Here is an 18,962-nt window from a genome sequence, read left to right as displayed (position 1 = left end):
CATCTCCATCCTGGACATCTGTATTTAATGTTTACATTCTGCAATCTTCTTCTCTTTTTTTTCTCTTTCTTTCCCAGAGTATAATTGGTGTGGTGATTGGGAAAACAGATGCAAAAGGCTTTCCAGACCGAAAAAGTAAAGGATCCTTTTCAGATCTCTGTTTCTCAGGCTCGATCTTTCTGTCTTGTGATGTCTCTAACTCAAAAGTACGGGTGGGAAACCAGCAGGAACTTATCCCCCACCACTGAAACCCCAACAGAGATTGCCCACACTGAATAAGAAGGGGAACCGGAAGCTGTGGGGAGGGGTGTCTAGCTCCCTGAAGCTCCCTCTGTCCTTTGTGTTTCCAAGGATGGAGTTAAAGGGAGTGACTCAGGGTGACAGCAGTCTCTCTCCCAATAATCCCAAGGCTTCTGCCGACAGTAGAGAGCCCCATTCGGTTTAGGAGGTAAAGTTCTTTGCGAAAGCCGTGGGACGGCTGCCAACCTGTTCTGCCAGAGCCAGCCTTGATGTCTTTTCCATTCCCTCCCATGCAAGAGAACCAAAGTTCAATTTTTAAAAATCTGCTGACCTCTAGTGGTATTTGACAGGATTGCGCAACGCTGGCTCAGTTCCTTCTTCCATGACTGATGTTATTCTCTCCTGCCTTTGGAGCTTTTACCCACAGCCCTCTGTCACTCTGGTCCTGATTTCCCTGGCCCTTTTTACCACCCCCAAAACTTCCCGGTCCAACACTTCCATCAGAGTGGCTCGTGCTCCTTCCTCCTGGTCCCATCCCCCCAAATGCCCGCCTCCTTCCCTCCCTCCCCAAAATCCTTACTAAACCATCTTGGGTTTCCCAAGCTCTTGAGATGAGAATGACAACAAGAAGGGAAAGGGTGAGGAGGTAACAGTGGAAGATGCTTCCCCCTTTCTCACTCAGGCTCCTTTGAGCTGAGTGATGCCTATTTGACCCCTTAGCTTTGAGGACACGTGGCCGGTGAGAGCAATCACCACACACTGTATTCTTATGCCTGACTCTGAGCTCTGGGTTTTAAGCAGCAGAAATGCACTTTCTCCCTGCAGACATCGGTGCCGAAAGGTACACGTTTGGTTTTACAATTCGTGACTCGACCTCGTGCTTCATAAACGTAAATTCTTGGGGGAGAGAGGAGTACGTGAAGGCGCTTTCAGAAAGCTTTAGAGTCGGTGACTGTGGTAAGCCGGGAGTTTATTCTCCACATATTTCAGTTTTTCAGTATGTGCACTCCCCCCTGTTAAATCACTATTATGTGTTTGCGGTCTTGGTGACTTTTTCCCCAAGGAGCTGTGGACTAGCTAATTGGAACCAACTTTTCCCCCCCAGTTATGTTGGGGGAAGAAGTGAAGAAGTGAAGTTGAAAAACCGCCCTTATATTCCAAAGTAGTAAAGCTGTCATCAAGAGCCTTAGGTCGGAAGGGGGGGGGGAGAAAGGAATCCCCCGGAGTCCCTCTCAGATCTTCTTTTCATCGTGTTTTGTCCATCCAAAAGTCTTGAATCCGTGTAGTCATAATAAATAATGAATGGTATGATCCTGTTGGGGATGAGCACATTTCCCCTCCCCCTAAATCTAAATAAATAAATCTAAAATAAATAAATGAGAATTAAAACATGGACTGAACCCTTTTCTCTGTGATGGGCGGTAGTTTTTGCCTGCGGGAATCTGATCAGAACCTGTGTCCTGGATGACCTTGCCGACAAGATCGAGCTCTCAAGGGAATATTTTTAGAATAAGTGCTCCCCTTTTTGCTTGGGTTTTTACGGCCGTTGTATGCCAAAACAGACCCCTGGCAAGCACACCCTTGCTCCGTTTCCTCATCGCGTTTTGAGCAAAAGCTGCAGAACGCTCCCATTGAGCTCATCCCAGTTAAGTGGCAGGAACTTGTGTGAGGGAAATCAGAGGGCAGAGGCCATCCGCGTCTCCCGCTTGGGTTGGCATTGACAACACTTTCCAGGAATTTCCCAAAGCCACGGTAGAACTTTATGCAGTTGTGCAGGCTGAGCTGGCTTCCAGGCACCGCTTCTGAGCAGTCAGGTCCAGCAGTTGTCTCAGGGCATCTCCTTGCCATGGATCCAGCTCCAGCCAAGCCTTTTGTCACCTCAAGCAAGGTTTCGCGTCCCCTCCCCAAAAAACCTTTACTCCGGACTGAACATTCCCGAGCCCCTCAGGCTTTCGTGGCAGGCCATGGTTTCCAGGCCCCTGATCCCCCTTGCCACTCTCTTCGGCACTTACAAGATGCCATTTCAATTAATTTCTACATGACTTTCCTTGTTTTCCTCTTCACAGTCATGATTGAAAACCCTCTAGTGCAGACAAAAGAAGTAGAAAAGGAGGAAAAATTTAACCCCACAACACCGAGGTAAATGCAAAGTAGAATTCTTGTAAGACCAATGAAGTTTTTAAAAGAAAGCTACCTGCAGCCTACACTTGGTATTTCTAGAGGAGAGCCTTATGCAGGCTTTGCAGTAGACGGATGTGTCCCTGGGAAGAGCTGAGAACCTAGCCCTGCATTTTCCTTCCTCTAGAAAAGCTTGTTGATGGCAATTTATCTCTTAAAATCGGAGCCGGCTGGATAGCTTTGCTCCTGAATCTGCACAATGTTTCCTAGAGATAAATTTGGATTCCCTGCCGGTTGTTTGCCCCAACATTCGCGTAATTTAAAGAGCTGATAGGAACTCTCTTTCGAGTAACGATGGGTCAAAATATTGTGTGTCGTGTGTGTGTCTGGCAGCCCCTACAAGCTACTCCTTAGTGAGACTCACTCAGTGGTCAAAATCTGCTCCCGCTGTGACGTGGACCCCAGGCTGCTGTCACTGCTGAATGTGCCCGTGAAGGAACCTCAGGACTTTTACTCGCTGGGGGACGTTGTGGCCAACGGACAGAGCTTGGACGGGAGAATCATCAACATTCTTGCTGCTGTAAAGTCGGTAAGCTGGCAAAACCCATAACCCGTTCAGCAGAGGCCTTCTGAAGACCCAGCTGGATTCGAATCCAGTATAATACCGGGGGGGGGGGAAATCAAGGTATTATTTTGGGGGGGGGTATATATTTTGGCTCAGTTTATGCCAAATGCACACTCCAGTTTGAGAGTCCAAGCTCTCTAGATTTGACTCTCTTCTGAAAGTATTTTCTGAAGCCTAACTATCTAATAGATTCCTGCACAGATAAGGATTTATCAGGCCATGGGGGGCTGGAGTGCTCTTTCACCTTTCCTTGATGTAATACTAAGAAAGGTTAACAAGGAGCTGACACTCGTAGATTCCACGCCAGCATCCATGCATCTCAGGTGGGGCCCTGACAGCACGACAGCATGAGAAATCGTGGAGCCACAGATTAATTTTTAAGTGCACGGTTACACATTAATGCTATATTGGTTTATTGATTTAACACATCCCCCCCCCCCAGCAGAATCTTACCTTTGCCCTCTTCTTCTTCTCTCTCTCGCTCTCTCTCTCCAACATACCTCCTTTACCACTGGGAAGTCCCCCGCCTCTGTGCTGTGGAAATGAACAAGAGCGGTGCAGATTGCAGTTCAAGCTGCAGCAACTGCTACAGCTTACGTTGGCGTTATTGTGTGATTGTCAGGAGACCCCGTTGTAAGCGATCTTTGCAACTACGTGCTCCACAACCTGTGCCTGCTGAGGAGACCCAAATGCAGGAAGGGCCAACCTCTCCTTGCTGCTAATTCCCCTGGGCAGGAGAGCTAATAGGCCCTTTCCATGTTTGAAGTAGGAGGGAACATATTTCCTTGCAATTTGCGTTTCACTTACAAACTTCTGAGCTCAGCAGGACCACCAAGGTGGCGAGCAGACTGAAACAAACATAGTAAAAATACATCAAACTCAAACAAAAACACAGAATTGAAACAACTGAAACACAAAACTGAAACAACTGAAACAACAAAAACACAGAACTGAAACAAGTTAAAGTATGCACACAAAAACAACTACTAAAGGAGGGCAAGAGACAAACCCTTCCACCCTTAGGCCTGTGAGCTTTTCGTAAAGGCCGCTCTGCAAAGAAGCCCTGATGTGGATCTCGGAGGCTAACTAGGGTCAGGCCTGGCTGGTATTTGGATGGGAGACCTTCCAGGGAATACCAGAGAATACCAGAGACAGGCAAGGGCAAACCCACCTCTGAACATCTCTTCCCTTACAAGGTTGCCATAAGTGGTGATTTGACGGCATGCACACACTCACACTTCAAGGGGAGTTAATCTGTCTCCACTTGTCTTGCAGCGATGCCCTGCTGTTATCCCAGAATACTTTCTTTAGCTCTCCCTGCCCCCCCCCCTATGTAGCATGAACTCCAATCATCCCAACTATCCCTGTAGTCTTTTCCCGAAATTCTCACGGTTTAAACAGTAGGACGTCTGTCCTGCCCCGCTAAATGCGGACGCCGCCTGTCGCCACTTGACAAGGAATGGCCGGCGAAGCGTGACGTCAGCTCTCTTTCTTCCCCTCGCGACTCAAGGTGGGCGAGCCAAAATATTTCACCACTTCGGACCGCCGGAGAGGCCACAGGTGCGAAGTGCGGCTGTTCGATGACACCCAGTCTTCCTTCGCGATGATCTGGTGAGCCGTCTTCCAAATCACGGGCACAATCATTAGAGAATTCAGGGCCTGTGCGCCGTGTGAGTACGGACATTGGCTGAAGCCCCTTATCAGCTCTTTGACACCCTCGGCTCCCCAGTGGAAGGGCCTTGGGTGCACTGCCTCTTTCACCGAGGTATTGACAAGGGCTGCTCCCAGGAGAGAGTGACACAGAGATGGAAATCAATTATGAAAGGTCATCATGGAGATGAGGAAATAGAACGATGCTGCTTCAGTCAATCTGGCCGTGGGGGACCATACATGTTCCAGGACAACATGCTGCCTGCCCTGTCCAGGGTGGGTCTCCAGATGTGGCAGGATGCTGGCAGGGGCTCATGGGGGTTGTAGTTCATGGACATCTGGAGAGCCACAGTATGGCCACCCCCGCATCATAGATTATCATAGATCTGTCAGCCTTTGTATGAACGTGTGCACTCTTCTGAACATTTGCCCTGCGCACACCAGGGAAGCTTCTCCCCGTACGATCCCTTTCTACCCACTGTTCCCAGTGCTGCCCCACTGTAGAGTGTCATGGATTGAGGCCTTCCCAGCAGCAGTTCATGTTCTTCCAAATGCCCTAGAAAGGGGGGCTTGGAGTTATTTGCCCTGCTTGCTGTGAGGAGGCAAGCTAAGACCTTTCCGTTTCTTCCTGAGAAGAGTCAAGGGTTAGCTGACTTCCCTGTCTTAATCTGATCCTGTGGTTTGTAGGATTGTGTATGATCTTTCCCCCCCCCCTCCTTTTTAAATCTTATAATGCTGTTGCTTTTATGTAATTCATCACTGGATATGTCAAAGTTTCGCAACAAAGGTATATAGTTTATATAGGCTCGTGAAACATGTCCTAATGTTAACAATTTAAATAAATAAGGTTGAGATTAACCGAAGCCTGCTTTCTCTCCAGCTGGGACCATGAATCTATCCAGCACGCCCAGAGCTGGATGCCTCGAGAAACAGGTATCCTCTTTCACCTTCCTTGCAGCATATTTCTGCTGAGGCTAGCGCAAACCTAAGAAGCCCTCCCAAAAATAATAAGAATGCATGCTTCTCTTTCTCAGTAATCTTTGCAGCAGATGTGAAAATAAACTTTGACAAATTTAGGAACGCCATGGTTGCCACTGTGATCTCCAAAACCATTATTACGCCTAATCCTGGTAAGAGACTGTCCCAGATCTTGTTTAGTTATGCGGTGCTCTGTAATCATCCGGTGCCCTGTAATCAATGCTGTACCAGATTTTACTGAAAATGATGGGTTGATTCTTAATTGGAACCGGTTTTACCTTGCTTTGCTCCACCAGGGAAAAATTCCTCCCCATCCATAACATTTTTTTAGGCCAGGCAGTTTGGTGGATCAGCATATCTAGATGTTTTTGCACTCACAGAAATTCAGCCCCTTCCGTCTATGTTGAAAAGGATCTCAGGCAGCAGAGGCAGGGAAAGACCTGGGGCTTCCCACTTCTAGGGGGCAGCTGGAAATTGCCTTGGATTGCAACTCATCTCCAGGGGCAACAGAGATCAGTCCACCTGGAGAAAACAGCTGCTTTTAGAGGGTGGATTCTATGACATTACACCCCACTGAGGGTCTTTCCAAACCCTGCCCTCCCCCTCTCCCCCAAAAAATCTGGCACCATACTCAAATAGACAAATGTCTAAACTTTAAAAAATGTGGAAGGCATCCACCTTAATTTACAGGTTTGACCCAGTTGGGACATTGTAGACGCCTCCTTGTTTTAACACTGTTCTTCCCGCCACCAAGATACACCAGAAGCAAATATCCTTCTCAACTTCATAAGAGAGAGTGCAGAGATGTTAGCGTTGGATGACGAAATCGGAGATCAGTTCAGAGAGCCCGTGAACCGTAAGTGTCCTTTCCACCACCTCTAGGATGAAAAACCGCCCCAAACTTGCTCATTTAGACCCCCCTCGCGGATGAAAATAAAATCTTTTTCCGTGTCCTTCAGGGTCTGGTTTTGTGCCTTGGAAGTTCTCCTGTGCAGTGAGCACAGAGCTGCGTCCCACAGCTGGGAAATGATAGATGAGGATGTGGTTGAGGGAAGACATTGTAACGAGAGGGGCTGGATTCGGCCCTCGTGGTTTGGCAGGCAGAACGCTGCTGGACTTCCGTCTGGGAGACCAGGCCAGACCAAGGGAGATTAATATTTCTGGCTATCCTGCGAACAAACACTTGAATATATCCAGCTTCAAGGGGCGAGAGTTATGAAAAGAAATTGCACTTTCTGCTCATTTTAAGAGCCTCTCCCCCTCCCCATTTGGACTTTTTAAAAAAACGGAGGCCAAACCCTACCGAAGCTAGTGGAAGCCTTTCTTACGCTACATAATTAGAGCATAGGTCAAGCCGTTCTGTTTGGGGTGTGGGATATTCTCCGACGGTCTTCATTTCCTCTCCTTTCACTCTTTAGTGCAGACGATAGCGGAGGTTTATACAGTGGAGGAGTTAAAGACCAGAGCTGTGCAGCACGAGGGGAAAGCAGAGCCTTTCTACGGCATTCTCTTTGCCTACATTTCCCTGCTGAATATTGACTGCGAGAACGCTAGGAGCATACGGAACAGATGGTGAGCACCTCTTCTTCCCTCTTCCAAGCAAGGTCGCCAGCTCCAGGGAGAGAAATACCTGACGTTTCGGGGGGCAGGGGAGTCTGTGGACGCCAGGGGGATGGGGATAGGAGGCGGGGGGGAGCCAAAGGTGTGGGTTTAGAAGAGAGAGCTAGATGGGCCATGGGGCCACTGAACAAAACAAAAATGGGCTGAGGTTGCATCCAGCCTGCCTCTCTGTCTTGCAGTGCCAAGTGCCACTACGTGGTCAGCGAAACAGCCAGCGGGTGCTCTTACTGTAGCGGCTCCCCCTCCCCGTTGGACACACCGGCCTACCCGAGTTTCGACCTCCTGGTGGACCTGACCGACCACACGGGCACGCTGCCCTCCTGCAACCTCTCAGACACGGTGGCCGAAGAAACCTTGGGCTGCACGGTGAGAACCAGCAGCGAGGGAAGCATGCCGCCCCTCCCTCCGAGTGTGCTGAGCTAGCAACGATTAGTGTTCTCCTTCTCTAGTGCAATGGGAGGCCTCTTCAGAATTCAGGCTTTTAAAAAAGAGATTGGCAGCCCCAAAAGAACCGCAATTAGGTATTAGGACTGTCGGGTTCCCCTAAGAGGGGGAAAGTGGCCATATCCAGTTGAGGACAGAAACCTCAGCGGACTCTCCTAAGCAGCCCTCCTCTCCAGGGGAACTGATCTTCCTCGCCTGGAGACGAGCTTTCATTCCAGGGGATCCCCGTCCCGTCCCATTTCATCCCAGACCAGTTCAACAGCCATCTCTTCCCTTAGGTTCAGGAGTTCCTGGCCCTGACAGAGGCCCAGAAGACCGCATTGAAATGGCAGCTTCTTTTGGAACGGAGTAAGATCTATTTCAAAGTAAGTACTTGGTGCATATCTAACACAGCAGTTGACCTTACAGGACCGTCCCAATTCTGGTTAAGACCCGCCACAGGATCTCAGAGTCGTTTAAGCTTTGTCCTGCTTTTTGGTAACTACTGGAAATGTATTTCCCTAGGTCATTCTTTCACCCAGCTCAAGGAACGGGCTGAGAACAAGCTTGCTTTCTTGCAAGCTGGCAGATCCGATAGAGTCGAGCCTAAATCTGACCAGAAAAGGGAAAGAAACACCCCGCAAGACCCCTAAGCAGCCCGAAGGACTTTAACAGGTTCACAGACTGTCCAAGTGAAACTGGCCAAGGGGGTTGGCTGTAATACATTGAAATGCTTAGAAGCTTGCTTTGATCCTTCAACATGTTTATGGTTTCTGGTGTAATGCGTTTAAGGAACTGTTTTTGTGTCTTTCCTCACAGCAAGATGTTCAGTTAACTTTAAGGCCTTTAAATAAGGAAGTTGCATTTCATTAAGGATGCATTTCAGAGAAATGCACACAGATGGATACAAGTTATTTCCCTAAGAATGCCTCTCTCTTTTTTTTTGAGCATGTCAAATGTTTTCTATAAGTAGCAGGGTTATGTGAACGTTTCTGTTTATGTCGTGTAGTTTAACTTGGCAGCGCAGGAGAATTAGCTTTGGTGTCCCGCCTCTCCTCCAGCTCTGAACTCAGGGGCCGGCCCTGGGCTTGTCCCCTTCTCCTCTGCCCTGCCTCCTCTCCTGTTTGTAGCATGTGGCCACATTCCTCTAGTTAGCAACTGTCTTGTAAGGGCTACTCTGCCAGTGCAGGGGCTGTGCTTTGGTTTGTGGTTTTTCGTTTGCTTCCAAGCCAGTAAGCAAAGGAACCAATAAACAGTCTTATGAATGCAAACAGAAGCGTTCATCAATACCGTCGTATTTAATTCTGCGGCAAAAGTGTTTTCCAGCAATAATTTTTTTTTTCACGTACATTTTAGTGCAACCTTTCCAACATAAGTCTCTGTTTAAGAAGGCACCGGGTGCGTCCTGAGCAACACAGCAGAAAAGAACACGGCCTTTATTGTTTGGCTGTGCTTTCAAGGAAGGCTCGAGAGAGAGAGAAACCTTTCAATGTTGCTCCTTGCACCCGGGGTCTGTGGGTGGCCTCCTCAGTCCTGCAGCGAAGGGACCATGCCCACACCCCTGTAGCCTCCCCAGAAAGGGGTCTCCACCCCCCACCGCCGCTCACTTCTGCTCTTCCTCCACTCTGAAGCGCATGCTCAGCACCCCCTGGACTCCGGCTTCGATCTCGTCGCCCCCCTGCACGGCAGCCACCCCCTTGGGCGTCCCCGTCAAGATGAGGTCCCCTTCCTGCAGGGTGAGGATGCGGCTGAGGTAGCTGATGATGGCGGGGACGGAGAAGATCATGCCGGAGGTGTCCCCCTCCTGCCGCAGCTCCCCGTTCACCTTCAGCCAGAGCTTCAGGCGGTGGGGGTCCGGGACCCTCTCCTTGGGCACGAAGTCGCTGACGGGGCACGAGGTGCGGAAGCCTTTGGCCCTCGTCCAGGGGAGCCCCTTCTGCTTGCACTCCTCCTGGGTGTCCCTGGCCGTCATGTCCAGGCAGAGGGCGTAGCCCGCCACGTGCTCCATGGCCGCCTCCTCGGAGACCCCCTGGGCCGTCTTCCCGATCACCACCCCCCAGCTCCACCTCGTGGTGCAGATCCCGGCAGTAGGCGGGCCGGACGATGGGGGAGCCCTCCCGCAGGTAGGCGGAGGAGGGCTTCAGGAAGAAGACGGGCTCGGTGGGGATGGCCGCCCGCATCTCTCGGGCGTGCTCCGCGTAATTCCGCCCCACGCAGACGATGGTCTTGCCCCACTCCCAGAAGCGGGCCAGCGGCTTGGAAGAGGCCATCTTCCTCCTCCTCCTGCAGGGACTTCTGGACTCTGAGCTGCCTGACAGCTACGGCTCGCCGGCAGGGACACGGGACACCTCCTCCGCCTGCTCCGCCAACCCTGCGCCTGGCTGCACAGCTGGCGGAGAAAGAGAGCGGCCAATGGGAGCAGCCGAGCTGTGAGCCCCCCCTCCCCTCCCTTCGCACCCTGCGCCTCCGGACAGGTAGAGCCCTGGGAAATGTCAACAGGCATGCCTGTGGGTGCATGTGGGGGGGAGTCCTTGTCATCCCCCTCCCCCAAGTCTGCGGCTGGATGGCCACAGAAAAGTTCTCAGGCCAAACACCCCCTTGCCCCCCCCCTTCTAGTGTGTGTGTGTGTTTGGGGGGGGGGCAGCTGAGGCCACGGAGAGGCGGCCACGCTGGGGCTGACTGGGGAGGGGACTGGGAAGAAGCCTGCCCGTCTAAATCTAGGGGGGGCTCTGGGCAGCTCCGGCCCCCACACCCCAAGGAGAGCTTCTAGGGGCAGAGGAGGGAGGGACCCCTTGGGGAGGCCTCGGGGGCAGGGAGGGCCCAGAGGGGTGGGGGTCGCAAGATCCTGCAGGGGGTCTCAGGGGGGTGGCGGGGGCTCCTCTGCAGCGGGCGGGCGCTCTGCACATGCTCTCGGGCGCGCCGTCCTGGGTGTGCAGGAGCGCGGGCGGCCGCTTGGGGAGCTGTGCGCGCCTCCGAGAGGGCCGGTCCTGCGCGCCGGGGAGGCGATTGGCTGCGGAGGGCCGGATCCGCCCGGCGGCGACCATGGTCTGCGCGAGAGGAGGAGGAGGCGCCGCCGCTGCGCTGCTCGGCCTGGCGCTGCGCTCGGGTAAGGGAGCCCCGGGAGGGGGGTGGTGGGTGGGGGGGATCTGGGCCCCTTCTCGCCGCCAAGGGTGCTCCTGGAGGGGTCCCCGGTCCCCCCACTCCCCATTCCCTTCCGAGGGGGGGGGTCTTTCCCCACCTTCCCTCCGCGTTGGCTCCTTGGCGATCCCGCAGCTTCCGTGGCCGCCGCCAACCGCGCCGCAGGAACCAGCTGAGCGCGCTCCCCGCCCCTCCCTCCCTGCCTCCCTGCCTCCCTGCAGGGAGGAACAAGCCCCAGGGCTGGGGAGCGGGCTTCTCCCGGCGGGGCCTGGAGATCTCCCGGAATCCCCGCCGATCTCCAGAGATCCGTTCCCGGGAGAAAAACGCCTGTCTTGGAGAGGGGCGTTAACCTCTGCCTCCCCGGGGCCCATCCTCCAGAGTCTCCAGGCCCCAGCGGGAGAGAGTTGGCCACTCAGCCAAGCAACTGCAGGCATCCAAATGACCCCTCTGGGCCTGACCCCCTGCCGTGGGGCCCCACGACCCTGCAAGGTAGAGCACTGGCTTTCCTGTTTACATAGGCTGGGCTCGAGCCCCCCTCCCCCCGTGTGGGTGCCAGGTCATCCTTGTCCAAATCTTGCTTCTCCCACAAACTCCGTACATCCCTCTGCCTCTCAGCCCTCTCCTGCAAAATGGGGATAACTATTTATCTATTTATGCATTTTTCAAAGTAGGAGTCAGAAATTAACATTGCATTTCAGGCCTCCTAGTAAACTTGAACTGTATGCGGTCCTGAGTAAAAGGACCCTGGCCTACCCTTCAGGAGCGTTGTGAGGGTTCCTGCGGTGTCCCTTGAGAAACTCACCCTGTGTGTGGCTGCTCAGTTATCTCCCTCCCCTGCATGCAAAGGTTCAGCGTCCCCCCAAGGGTCTGGGGCACCAGGAGAACCCCCCATGCGCTGTAAACACGACCAGGGAAGCCGCCTCAGGGGGAGGGGACAGATGTCTTGGGTGCGAAACAGGTTCTCCAGCTGGGAGAGCCGTCTCTGTCAGCAGAGTGCCACCAGGAGGTTCCTCCGCTGTGATTCAGCACATTTTGGGCTGCGGCACACAACACGGGAGGCTGGCGGAGAGCGGAGACCTTCTTGGCCTCAGTGAGCAGCTCTTTCGCCTGTGCTTTTATCGGGGACCCGTTCCTGTCTCCGTCTGCAGCAGGTCCACAGGGGGACTTGCCAAGCAGGTGAGAGGAAGGACCGGGCTTGAGGCGGACCGGGCTCATTGCGGGGCTAATGGGAACGTTGTCGGATGCCCCAATTCTGGCTCCTTGGAGCCGGGGCAGAGCGGCTTGTTCGCGTGTAGGCGCTGATGGTTGTCGGCTGGGTCGGGGAGGGGTCGGCTCTGGGGCCTTAGCGTCCCTCTGGGTTCCCCTGGAACACGCAACCATGATTCTCCCATTTTGTGCCCCGTCTCTCCCACCTTCTAGGGGAAAGTGAATGGCCCCTCCCCACAGCCCTTGACAGCTGTCAAGGGTGCTGCCCACGGGGGTCCCAGCCGCAGGGCCAGGGAGAGCCCTCCTGCCTCTTGGGGTTCACCTGTCCAGATCTCCCGGTTTTCCAGCAGAGGGATGCTCAAGCAGGGTTGTTTGCGAGGCCTGCCCGAGGCAAGAGGGAAGCCAGCCCTGCTGCTGACGCGGGGCGGGGCCAGAATTCCTGACTCTTGGCCAGAAGGTCGGATGACGCTTCACAACAATAGTTTTTGCGCGGCGTCCTCTGTCAGCAATTTTTGCGCCTGACGCACACATCAGTAGCACCGGCCAAGCAAAGCGGTGTGCAAAGGAACGTTTCCCCAGCTGAAAATGAACTCCCTGTGGCCTCCCTCCGAGTGTGTTCGTCCGCGGAAGATTCATGAGTCATCTCTCTGTGTCCCCTGCCCAAAAACCTGGCCTCTTTCGAGGGCTCTCCTTTCTTCCTTCGGGACCCTGCAGGATTCATTTATTCATTTCATTTGCATTTATAATTTGATTCGTAGACCCCCCCCCCTTCCCAACCTGCCATCCCCACTCCAGGGGCAGAAATAGAGGCATTCCTGTGCACAAGGGGAGAACTGGCACAGAACAAGCGCACGAAAGCAGAGGCGCTAAGCAGCAAGGGAGCTCCACTAGAGCTGTCCGTGCTGCCTGGCAGGGGTGCCCTTCTGGGAAATCCGGGGCCCATTTTGCAGACGAGGCACATAGAAGCTTGCCCCGAGGTGCCTAGTGTCTCTGGCACAAGGAGAAGCAGCAACTCTGTGTGACAGGGTTTCTGAGCATACGCAGAGCCCGTTTGATTTTGAGCACCGACCAGAGGCAGCCTCCACAGAGGGTTTAAACCCAGAACCCGCTGGACTGGGTCCAGGCCGGATCCAGTGTGGTTCCTCTTAGGTTTTGACGTAACTTGACCAAGAGAACCACCTGGAGGGCCATCGAGAGATCCTTGCCCTCCCGAGCCTTAAACTGGGGCGTTCCACCGAGTTGCAAAGTTTGTTTTGTTTTAGAGAAGGAGCCCAAACAAAGAACGGCAGAAATAGACCAGGCCTTTGCGTGCTGATGGCTCCCTGCCAGGCTGCTGCGTAGATTAGACACCCGGAACCACAGAAAGGAGAGGACAAGTCCTCTTCACACCCTTATCGCTGCCAGACCAGGCTGAAAACTTCGACAAGTACGCATCGCTTAAATAAAACGTGCCCCAAACTGATTCCTGGGGTGAACCCAGTGCCCACTTAGGACACAGAGCTGGGCAGCTTCGGAAAGGGGGAAGCTTCGGGGAGGGAAGAAACAGTTTTGAAAGAAGAGAGGCAGTTCTCTTCTGCCTCAAAGGGGCACGTTGAAGAAATGTTCCCGCATCCCTTGCATCACACGGGGTGGCCCTTGAAGGTGGTTCTGGAGCTCTGTGCCACGGGTCCCTCTCCCGGCCTTTCACCCTCTTGGCCTTCGCGCTTTGACAGTTGAACGGTTTCCGGTCCCAAAATTCTCTCCGCCGCCATCGCTAAGGAGCGTTCCGTCGCCGTCCCGGTTGGGCCGGACTCAGCGGGCTCCTTCCCCCTCGTCCCCCAAAGGTCTGCCGCACTTTCGGGCCGGCTTCCTCCACACGGACTTCTCGGGCCGGCCGTCCCGGGTGGTCTCCCAGGCCAGCATGAAGGTGGAGATCCTGCCGGCCCTCACGGACAACTACATGTACCTCATCATCGACGAAGAGACCAAGCAGGCGGCCATCGTCGATCCGGTGCAGCCCCAGAAGGTACGGCACACGGGAGGGCCCCGGTTCAATCCCCGGCATCTCCCCTTCGTTAAAGGGATCAGAGGGTGGGGGGAGGGAAGCTGCTTGTCAGACTCTTTCTGCTTGGAGTATAAACACCAGCTTTTCTTCTCCTTCTTCCTTCTTCTTCTTCCTTCTTCTGCAGGTTTTGGAGGCAGCCAGAAGACACGGCGTGCAGCTCACGACTGTCCTAACTACCCACCATCACTGGTAACCATTTTTCATTCTTTGCGGTTTTCCTTGAACGGACGTGATGTTTTCTGCTCAACCTGCAGCGAGGAGCAGAGGGCGAGGCTGCCCGGGTTTCCTTGGGACATCCGTGCTCTGCCGCTCATCCAAGGGACTAGTCAGAGCATTGGCGTTCCCTGCAGGGAGAAGGGAGATCTGCTGAAACCCAGCCCGGGACTTCTCTGAGGCAGAATTCTCCCCCACCGCCCACCACCGCCCCCTCAGGGCGCTTCGGGGTGCCTTGGGGCTCTTTGCCGAATTTAATTTCCCTGTGAGCTGACGCCCTTGCAGGCTGGGGGGCGTAAACCCTCCCGGGTTGGCCGTTGGCTGCACTGAAGCTCACGGGGATTTTTCCGCCTTTTGGTCTCGCGTGGGAAATTGCACAGAACGGGGCTGTCAGGTGAATGTAGAAGTTTAAAAACGGAGGGAGATTGGAGGTCCGAAGGAAGCTTGTGCCTTCCCCGCGAGCCGCCCCTTGTGTTTCCGCCCTGTCCAGAGTCTGTCCTTTTGACCTTCCAGGGACCACGCTGGGGGCAATGAGAAACTGGTAAAGATGGCGCCGGGGTTGCAGGTGTACGGGGGAGATAGCCGGGTTGGAGCCCTCACGCACAGAGTGTCGCATCTCAGGGCCTTCCAGGTAACACCGCCAGGGGCTGGGGAGGGGGGAGCGGTGCGTGGCCAGGCACCCTCGGAGACAGGCCGCCTACCCCACGCGGACGCTCGGGCGGTGACTCTTGGCCTTTGCATCGGGCGGCTCTTGGCTTGCGGAGAAAGGGCCGCCGGCTTGGAATGGCTTCTGGGTTCATCCGCTTAAGCGCGCAGCTGGCCCCGGGGGGATCACCGGGGAAGACTGGGGGTGGGGTGGGGGGCCGAGGTTCCTTCCGCGGGATGTCTGCCAGGCCTGGGATCGAGCCAGGGCCCCCCTGAGAGTTCCAGCGTGCCAAGGTGCGGCTTTCCCTCCTGTCGCCTGCCCAGCCTCTTCCTGCGGGACATTCTTCACGGCTGCATGGAACAGGGGGGTAGCTACTGACGGCCCCAAAGGGGGCTGGGGAGATTCCTGGCCGGCCCCTGCAGGAGACTCGATGGGCCCTCCCTGGCCTCATCCAGCAGGGCTCTTCTGGGCATCTTGTGGGCAGGGGTCTTCTGGATTAGCAGGGCCTTGGCAGGTGGACTGGCGGCCCCGTTAGCTGAACCGTTCTCACCGCCGGTTGGGCGTCTGCAGAATGCTGCTGCTTGCAGGTTTTTGACTCCCGTAGCTTTATTTGACTCTCCAGCTTTATTTCCCAACACCGATGCTTTGGAGGGGGGCAAGGGTTGTGTGTCGGGGGGGGGGCAATACTTCCAAGCCTCAAACACTCAGGTCTCCCCTTCCCCAAGAGACGGGTCTCCTTTGTGTGGCCAAAGGGGGAGGATTTGTGCTCCGTGAAGTCCACGGCCAGCCCCTTCTAATGGCTTTGCACCTCTGGCCGAGAAGGAGGACTGACCAGGTGGCTTTCTAGACCTGAAAGGCGAGCTGGGACCGCTGAACGTGTTGGAGGCCCTGGCCACACACACACACACACACACACACCGCAGCCATCCTCGTGGGTCTGTTGGGAGCAGGGTGGGGTGGGATGTCACTGGAATGCCCTTGAGAAAGAGGCCACACCGCTTGCCGTGTTCTCTGCCCAAGGAAGGAGTCTGTGCCAGGCGGAGGCATCCGTGTTGCTTGTGCTGCCCAACGGTTGCCCGGGGCCAGAGAGTGCCGGAGGGCCTTTAGCTCCATTTTGCTTGGCTTCTCCCCACCTCGGAGGGGGCTTGGAGTGCAGAACCGCCGGGCTGTCGGCCGCCTTTCGGTGACTGGGTTTCGGTTTCTCTCTCCTAGGTGGGCTCCCTCAACGTGAAATGCCTGTCCACCCCCTGCCACACCTCTGGACACATCTGCTATTTCGTCACCAAGCCCAACAGCTCGGAGACCCCTGCCGTGTTTACAGGTGAGGAGCAGGGGTGGGGGGCTCTGCAGACCCTTCCTGCGCAGCCTTCAGTCCAGAGCAAGAGACCCCCGGCCCCTTCCCCAATCGTGCCCTCCCTGGTGGGAAGCTACATGGATCTCTGCCTCTTCCCCAGGGGACACCCTCTTTGTGGCGGGTTGCGGGAAGTTCTTTGAAGGAACCCCCGAGGAAATGTACCGAGCGCTGATTGACATCTTGGGTCGCCTCCCGCCCGAAACGGTACCCAGCCGACTCACGCTTGGGGGATGGGGTGGGGGGGCTGGAGCTCAGGGGTCGGGGCGCGGGGTGGCTTGCAGAAGGCCCCCACTCCACTCCCAGCCTCTTCAGCCAAGAGAGGCAGGCTGCAGGAGATGGGAAAGACTCACCTGAGACTCGGCCAAACTGTCTTCCCTTTTGCCTTCTGCTGGAATGGCTGTCCTACAGCCCCCGGGGTCTGCCATTCTGTTTCCTCTCCCTCTCTCTGCCTTCCCCCTCCTAGAAAGTCTACTGCGGCCACGAATATACCATCAACAACTTAAAATTTGCTCGCCACGTGGAACCCACCAACGCGGCCATCCAGCAGAAGCTGTCCTGGGCAAAGGTGAGTCAGGCCGTCCTCCTGCTTCCTCGGAAGGGTTTTTCCTTTGGGGAGGGGGTGGCTTGTCTCTGTCGCCCTAATCTCACTCTCTCTCGGCCTCACCACCCTCGCAGGGCTGTTGTGAGGATTCAGTTGAAGGAGCGATTCATTTGGGAGGAAGGTAGGGCAGACATGCAGTGAATAAGTCAGTTTAGGGAAGGAGAATATTCTTGGTTTAAAGGCGAGGGGTGAGTTTGCACAGCAGTCCTAAATGAAAAAGATCAACAAATGCCGCAGCTCTAGTTGAAATCTTGTTTGAACACCTAAGAATCAACTTCTCGATAATTTTAGAGTGTGCCCCACGTCTTTGAGGCACCTGGACGCTGAATACGGAGTTATTCCTGGGGTGAGCCCTCCTTGGGTGCCTTTCTGTCTGTCTGGGGGGCTTCCGGAATACCCCCCCAGGACCTCGGGACCCCTTTCTGTGCCCAAAGGATGCCCTCTTTTGTCCTCTCCGCAGGCCAAGTATGACAGTGGGGAGCCCACCATCCCATCGACCATCGGGGAGGAGTTCACCTACAACCCCTTCATGAGAGTGAGGTAACCTTCCAGCAGGGTCCCCCAGAGGAGGGGGGCAGGGAGCTGCAGGGGCTCCCCCATCTCATCCCTCTTTGTTTCCGCTTCCTCCTTCCAGAGAGACCACCGTTCAGCAGCACGCCCGGGAGACAGACCCCATCCGGACGATGGGAGCCATCAGGAAAGAGAAGGACGCCTTCCGGGTGCCCAAAGAGTGACTCCTCGCCCCACCTCTTCCGCTGCCTGCAGGGGGGGGGGAATAATTTAGTTTGGGGAGGTCAGTCAACGTGTTCCGTTTTTAAATCATTCATAGTTAGGAAGGAATTTAATTTTGTTTGAAAAGGGGGAAAAACACTCAAGGCACTTTGTGGTTGTGGGGGATGTTCTGAATGCTCTTTTAAAGGTATTAAAATCTCCAGTCCCTGGAAACTCCTCTGTTTGGGGCAATGCCCACGTCTGCCTCCCTGCTTTTAAAAGCACAGGTGAATTCTTGGTGGGGTGGACCGATATTTGAAATGGGACAAAATCTGGAGTAACTTCAGCATGATAGAGTAATTTTTTTACAGGATGCAGCTTTCTTTCTTTGTAGGTTTGGGAAAATAACCCTTCTGATGGGGCTCAGTCCTCAGCTGCATCGCTTTGCGCACATGTGCTCTCTTCTGCCACTCCAAGGGCTTTGGGGGGGGGAGAGGAATCTTTTTGTGGCTGTGCACTGGAAGCTGCAGGAGCAAACCCCCCCCCCCCAAGACTCCTTGAGCAGGCAGAAGTTCATTGGCTCTCTGGGGAAACACCGCAAAACAAAGTTTCTCTGGCTGTACGGGTTGCTTTTGCAGTGCAGATCTTCCCAGCTCTCCCGCAGCCTCCAGTTCAGCTACCCGGGGCTTAAAGGGCTTAGGGGAGCAGAGACGCCCCAACCCCCTGCAGGCTGCGGAAGAAGAGGGAGAATTGGGCGTCCAGCCAAGGATGGAGTTGCTCTCTAAGCACAGAGGTGCCGGCAACGTGAAGGAAACTCCGTGCCTGCGTCCCTGCAAGGAACAGTAAGAATTCTGCTCCTCCTTGGAAATACCTTGGCGCCACCAACAAAGCGGCCACCGTTCTCCTTGGGGAAGCCGGGTCTGCCTATTCTAGACGTTCTTCTAGAGGCCTTGTCCTTTGGTGACCAGACATGGAGTCTCTCAGAGATTCACTCCACATAGATGAATGGTCTGTTGTTCCCTGTTGATACACCCAAAATGTAATTAATAAATATATATATATAATTGCTAAAGAAGAAGTGAGCTCTGTTGAAGCAGCGTGAAACGTATTTGCAAGAATGCATTTTGGGGTGTCCTGCAAAGGACAAAGGGACACCCGCTGGGTCCCTTCCGAGCCTCTTAAAGAGGGGTCTGGGGTGAAAGGATCCAGGGCAGAGCTCTCGACCCAAGCAGGAGAGAGGGCTTCTGTGGGATGGTGGAAGAGACAGGCTCTCCCGCCAAGGGGGCTGGGGGCCGGAGACCTGAATGCTGGGCTGGGAAACAGCCAGAGCCTGTGGAGCAAGACCTATTTTGGCTAAATGTCTCTTGCCCTTAAAGTCAGGGTTGGTCACTTAAC

General features: G+C 54.6%; 3 protein-coding genes across 11 annotated transcripts in view; 2 read left to right on the top strand and 1 right to left on the bottom strand.

Moving 5' to 3' along the window:
- Positions 1-8,833, top strand: part of MEIOB (meiosis specific with OB-fold) — a 30,922-nt gene extending 22,089 nt beyond the window's left edge. For all 5 annotated transcript variants that reach the window (XM_077316098.1, XM_077316095.1, XM_077316096.1 and 2 more), the window contains 12 exons: positions 78-135; positions 1,066-1,197; positions 2,307-2,379; positions 2,752-2,947; positions 4,494-4,594; positions 5,514-5,566; positions 5,668-5,763; positions 6,366-6,467; positions 7,030-7,183; positions 7,411-7,597; positions 7,954-8,040; positions 8,180-8,833. In XM_077316098.1, coding sequence (XP_077172213.1) covers positions 78-135; positions 1,066-1,197; positions 2,307-2,379; positions 2,752-2,947; positions 4,494-4,594; positions 5,514-5,566; positions 5,668-5,763; positions 6,366-6,467; positions 7,030-7,183; positions 7,411-7,597; positions 7,954-8,040; positions 8,180-8,326 — 1,386 coding nt within the window. In that variant the 3' untranslated portion in view covers positions 8,327-8,833. The remainder of the gene's footprint in view (positions 1-77; positions 136-1,065; positions 1,198-2,306; positions 2,380-2,751; positions 2,948-4,493; positions 4,595-5,513; positions 5,567-5,667; positions 5,764-6,365; positions 6,468-7,029; positions 7,184-7,410; positions 7,598-7,953; positions 8,041-8,179) is intronic.
- Positions 8,834-8,933: 100 nt separating this feature from the next.
- FAHD1 (fumarylacetoacetate hydrolase domain containing 1) lies at positions 8,934-9,924 on the bottom strand. The gene is given in 2 exon segments (XM_077316105.1): positions 8,934-9,710; positions 9,712-9,924. Coding segments are annotated over 2 exon segments (666 nt in total). The 3' UTR covers positions 8,934-9,257.
- A 68-nt stretch (positions 9,925-9,992) lies between these two features.
- Positions 9,993-18,645, top strand: LOC143826987 (hydroxyacylglutathione hydrolase, mitochondrial). Of its 5 annotated transcripts, none has more exons than XM_077316100.1 (9): positions 9,993-10,128; positions 13,822-14,003; positions 14,167-14,231; positions 14,769-14,886; positions 16,114-16,222; positions 16,356-16,459; positions 16,719-16,820; positions 17,317-17,396; positions 17,491-18,645. In XM_077316100.1, the coding sequence occupies exons 2-9, from the start codon at positions 13,899-13,901 to the stop codon at positions 17,588-17,590; spliced, it is 783 nt and encodes a 260-aa protein (XP_077172215.1). In that variant the 5' UTR covers positions 9,993-10,128; positions 13,822-13,898; the 3' UTR covers positions 17,591-18,645. The 5 variants fall into 5 exon arrangements, with proteins under 5 accessions (XP_077172215.1, XP_077172216.1, XP_077172219.1 ...); XM_077316101.1 differs by lacking the exon at positions 9,993-10,128 and adding an exon at positions 10,569-10,760; XM_077316104.1 differs by lacking the exon at positions 9,993-10,128 and adding an exon at positions 11,125-11,281.
- Positions 18,646-18,962: the final 317 nt, after the last annotated feature.

The sequence above is a fragment of the Paroedura picta genome, chromosome 17 (assembly GCF_049243985.1).
Source record: "Paroedura picta isolate Pp20150507F chromosome 17, Ppicta_v3.0, whole genome shotgun sequence".
Lineage (NCBI taxonomy): Eukaryota > Metazoa > Chordata > Lepidosauria > Squamata > Gekkonidae > Paroedura > Paroedura picta.
This window is presented reverse-complemented; position numbering and strand designations above follow the sequence as displayed.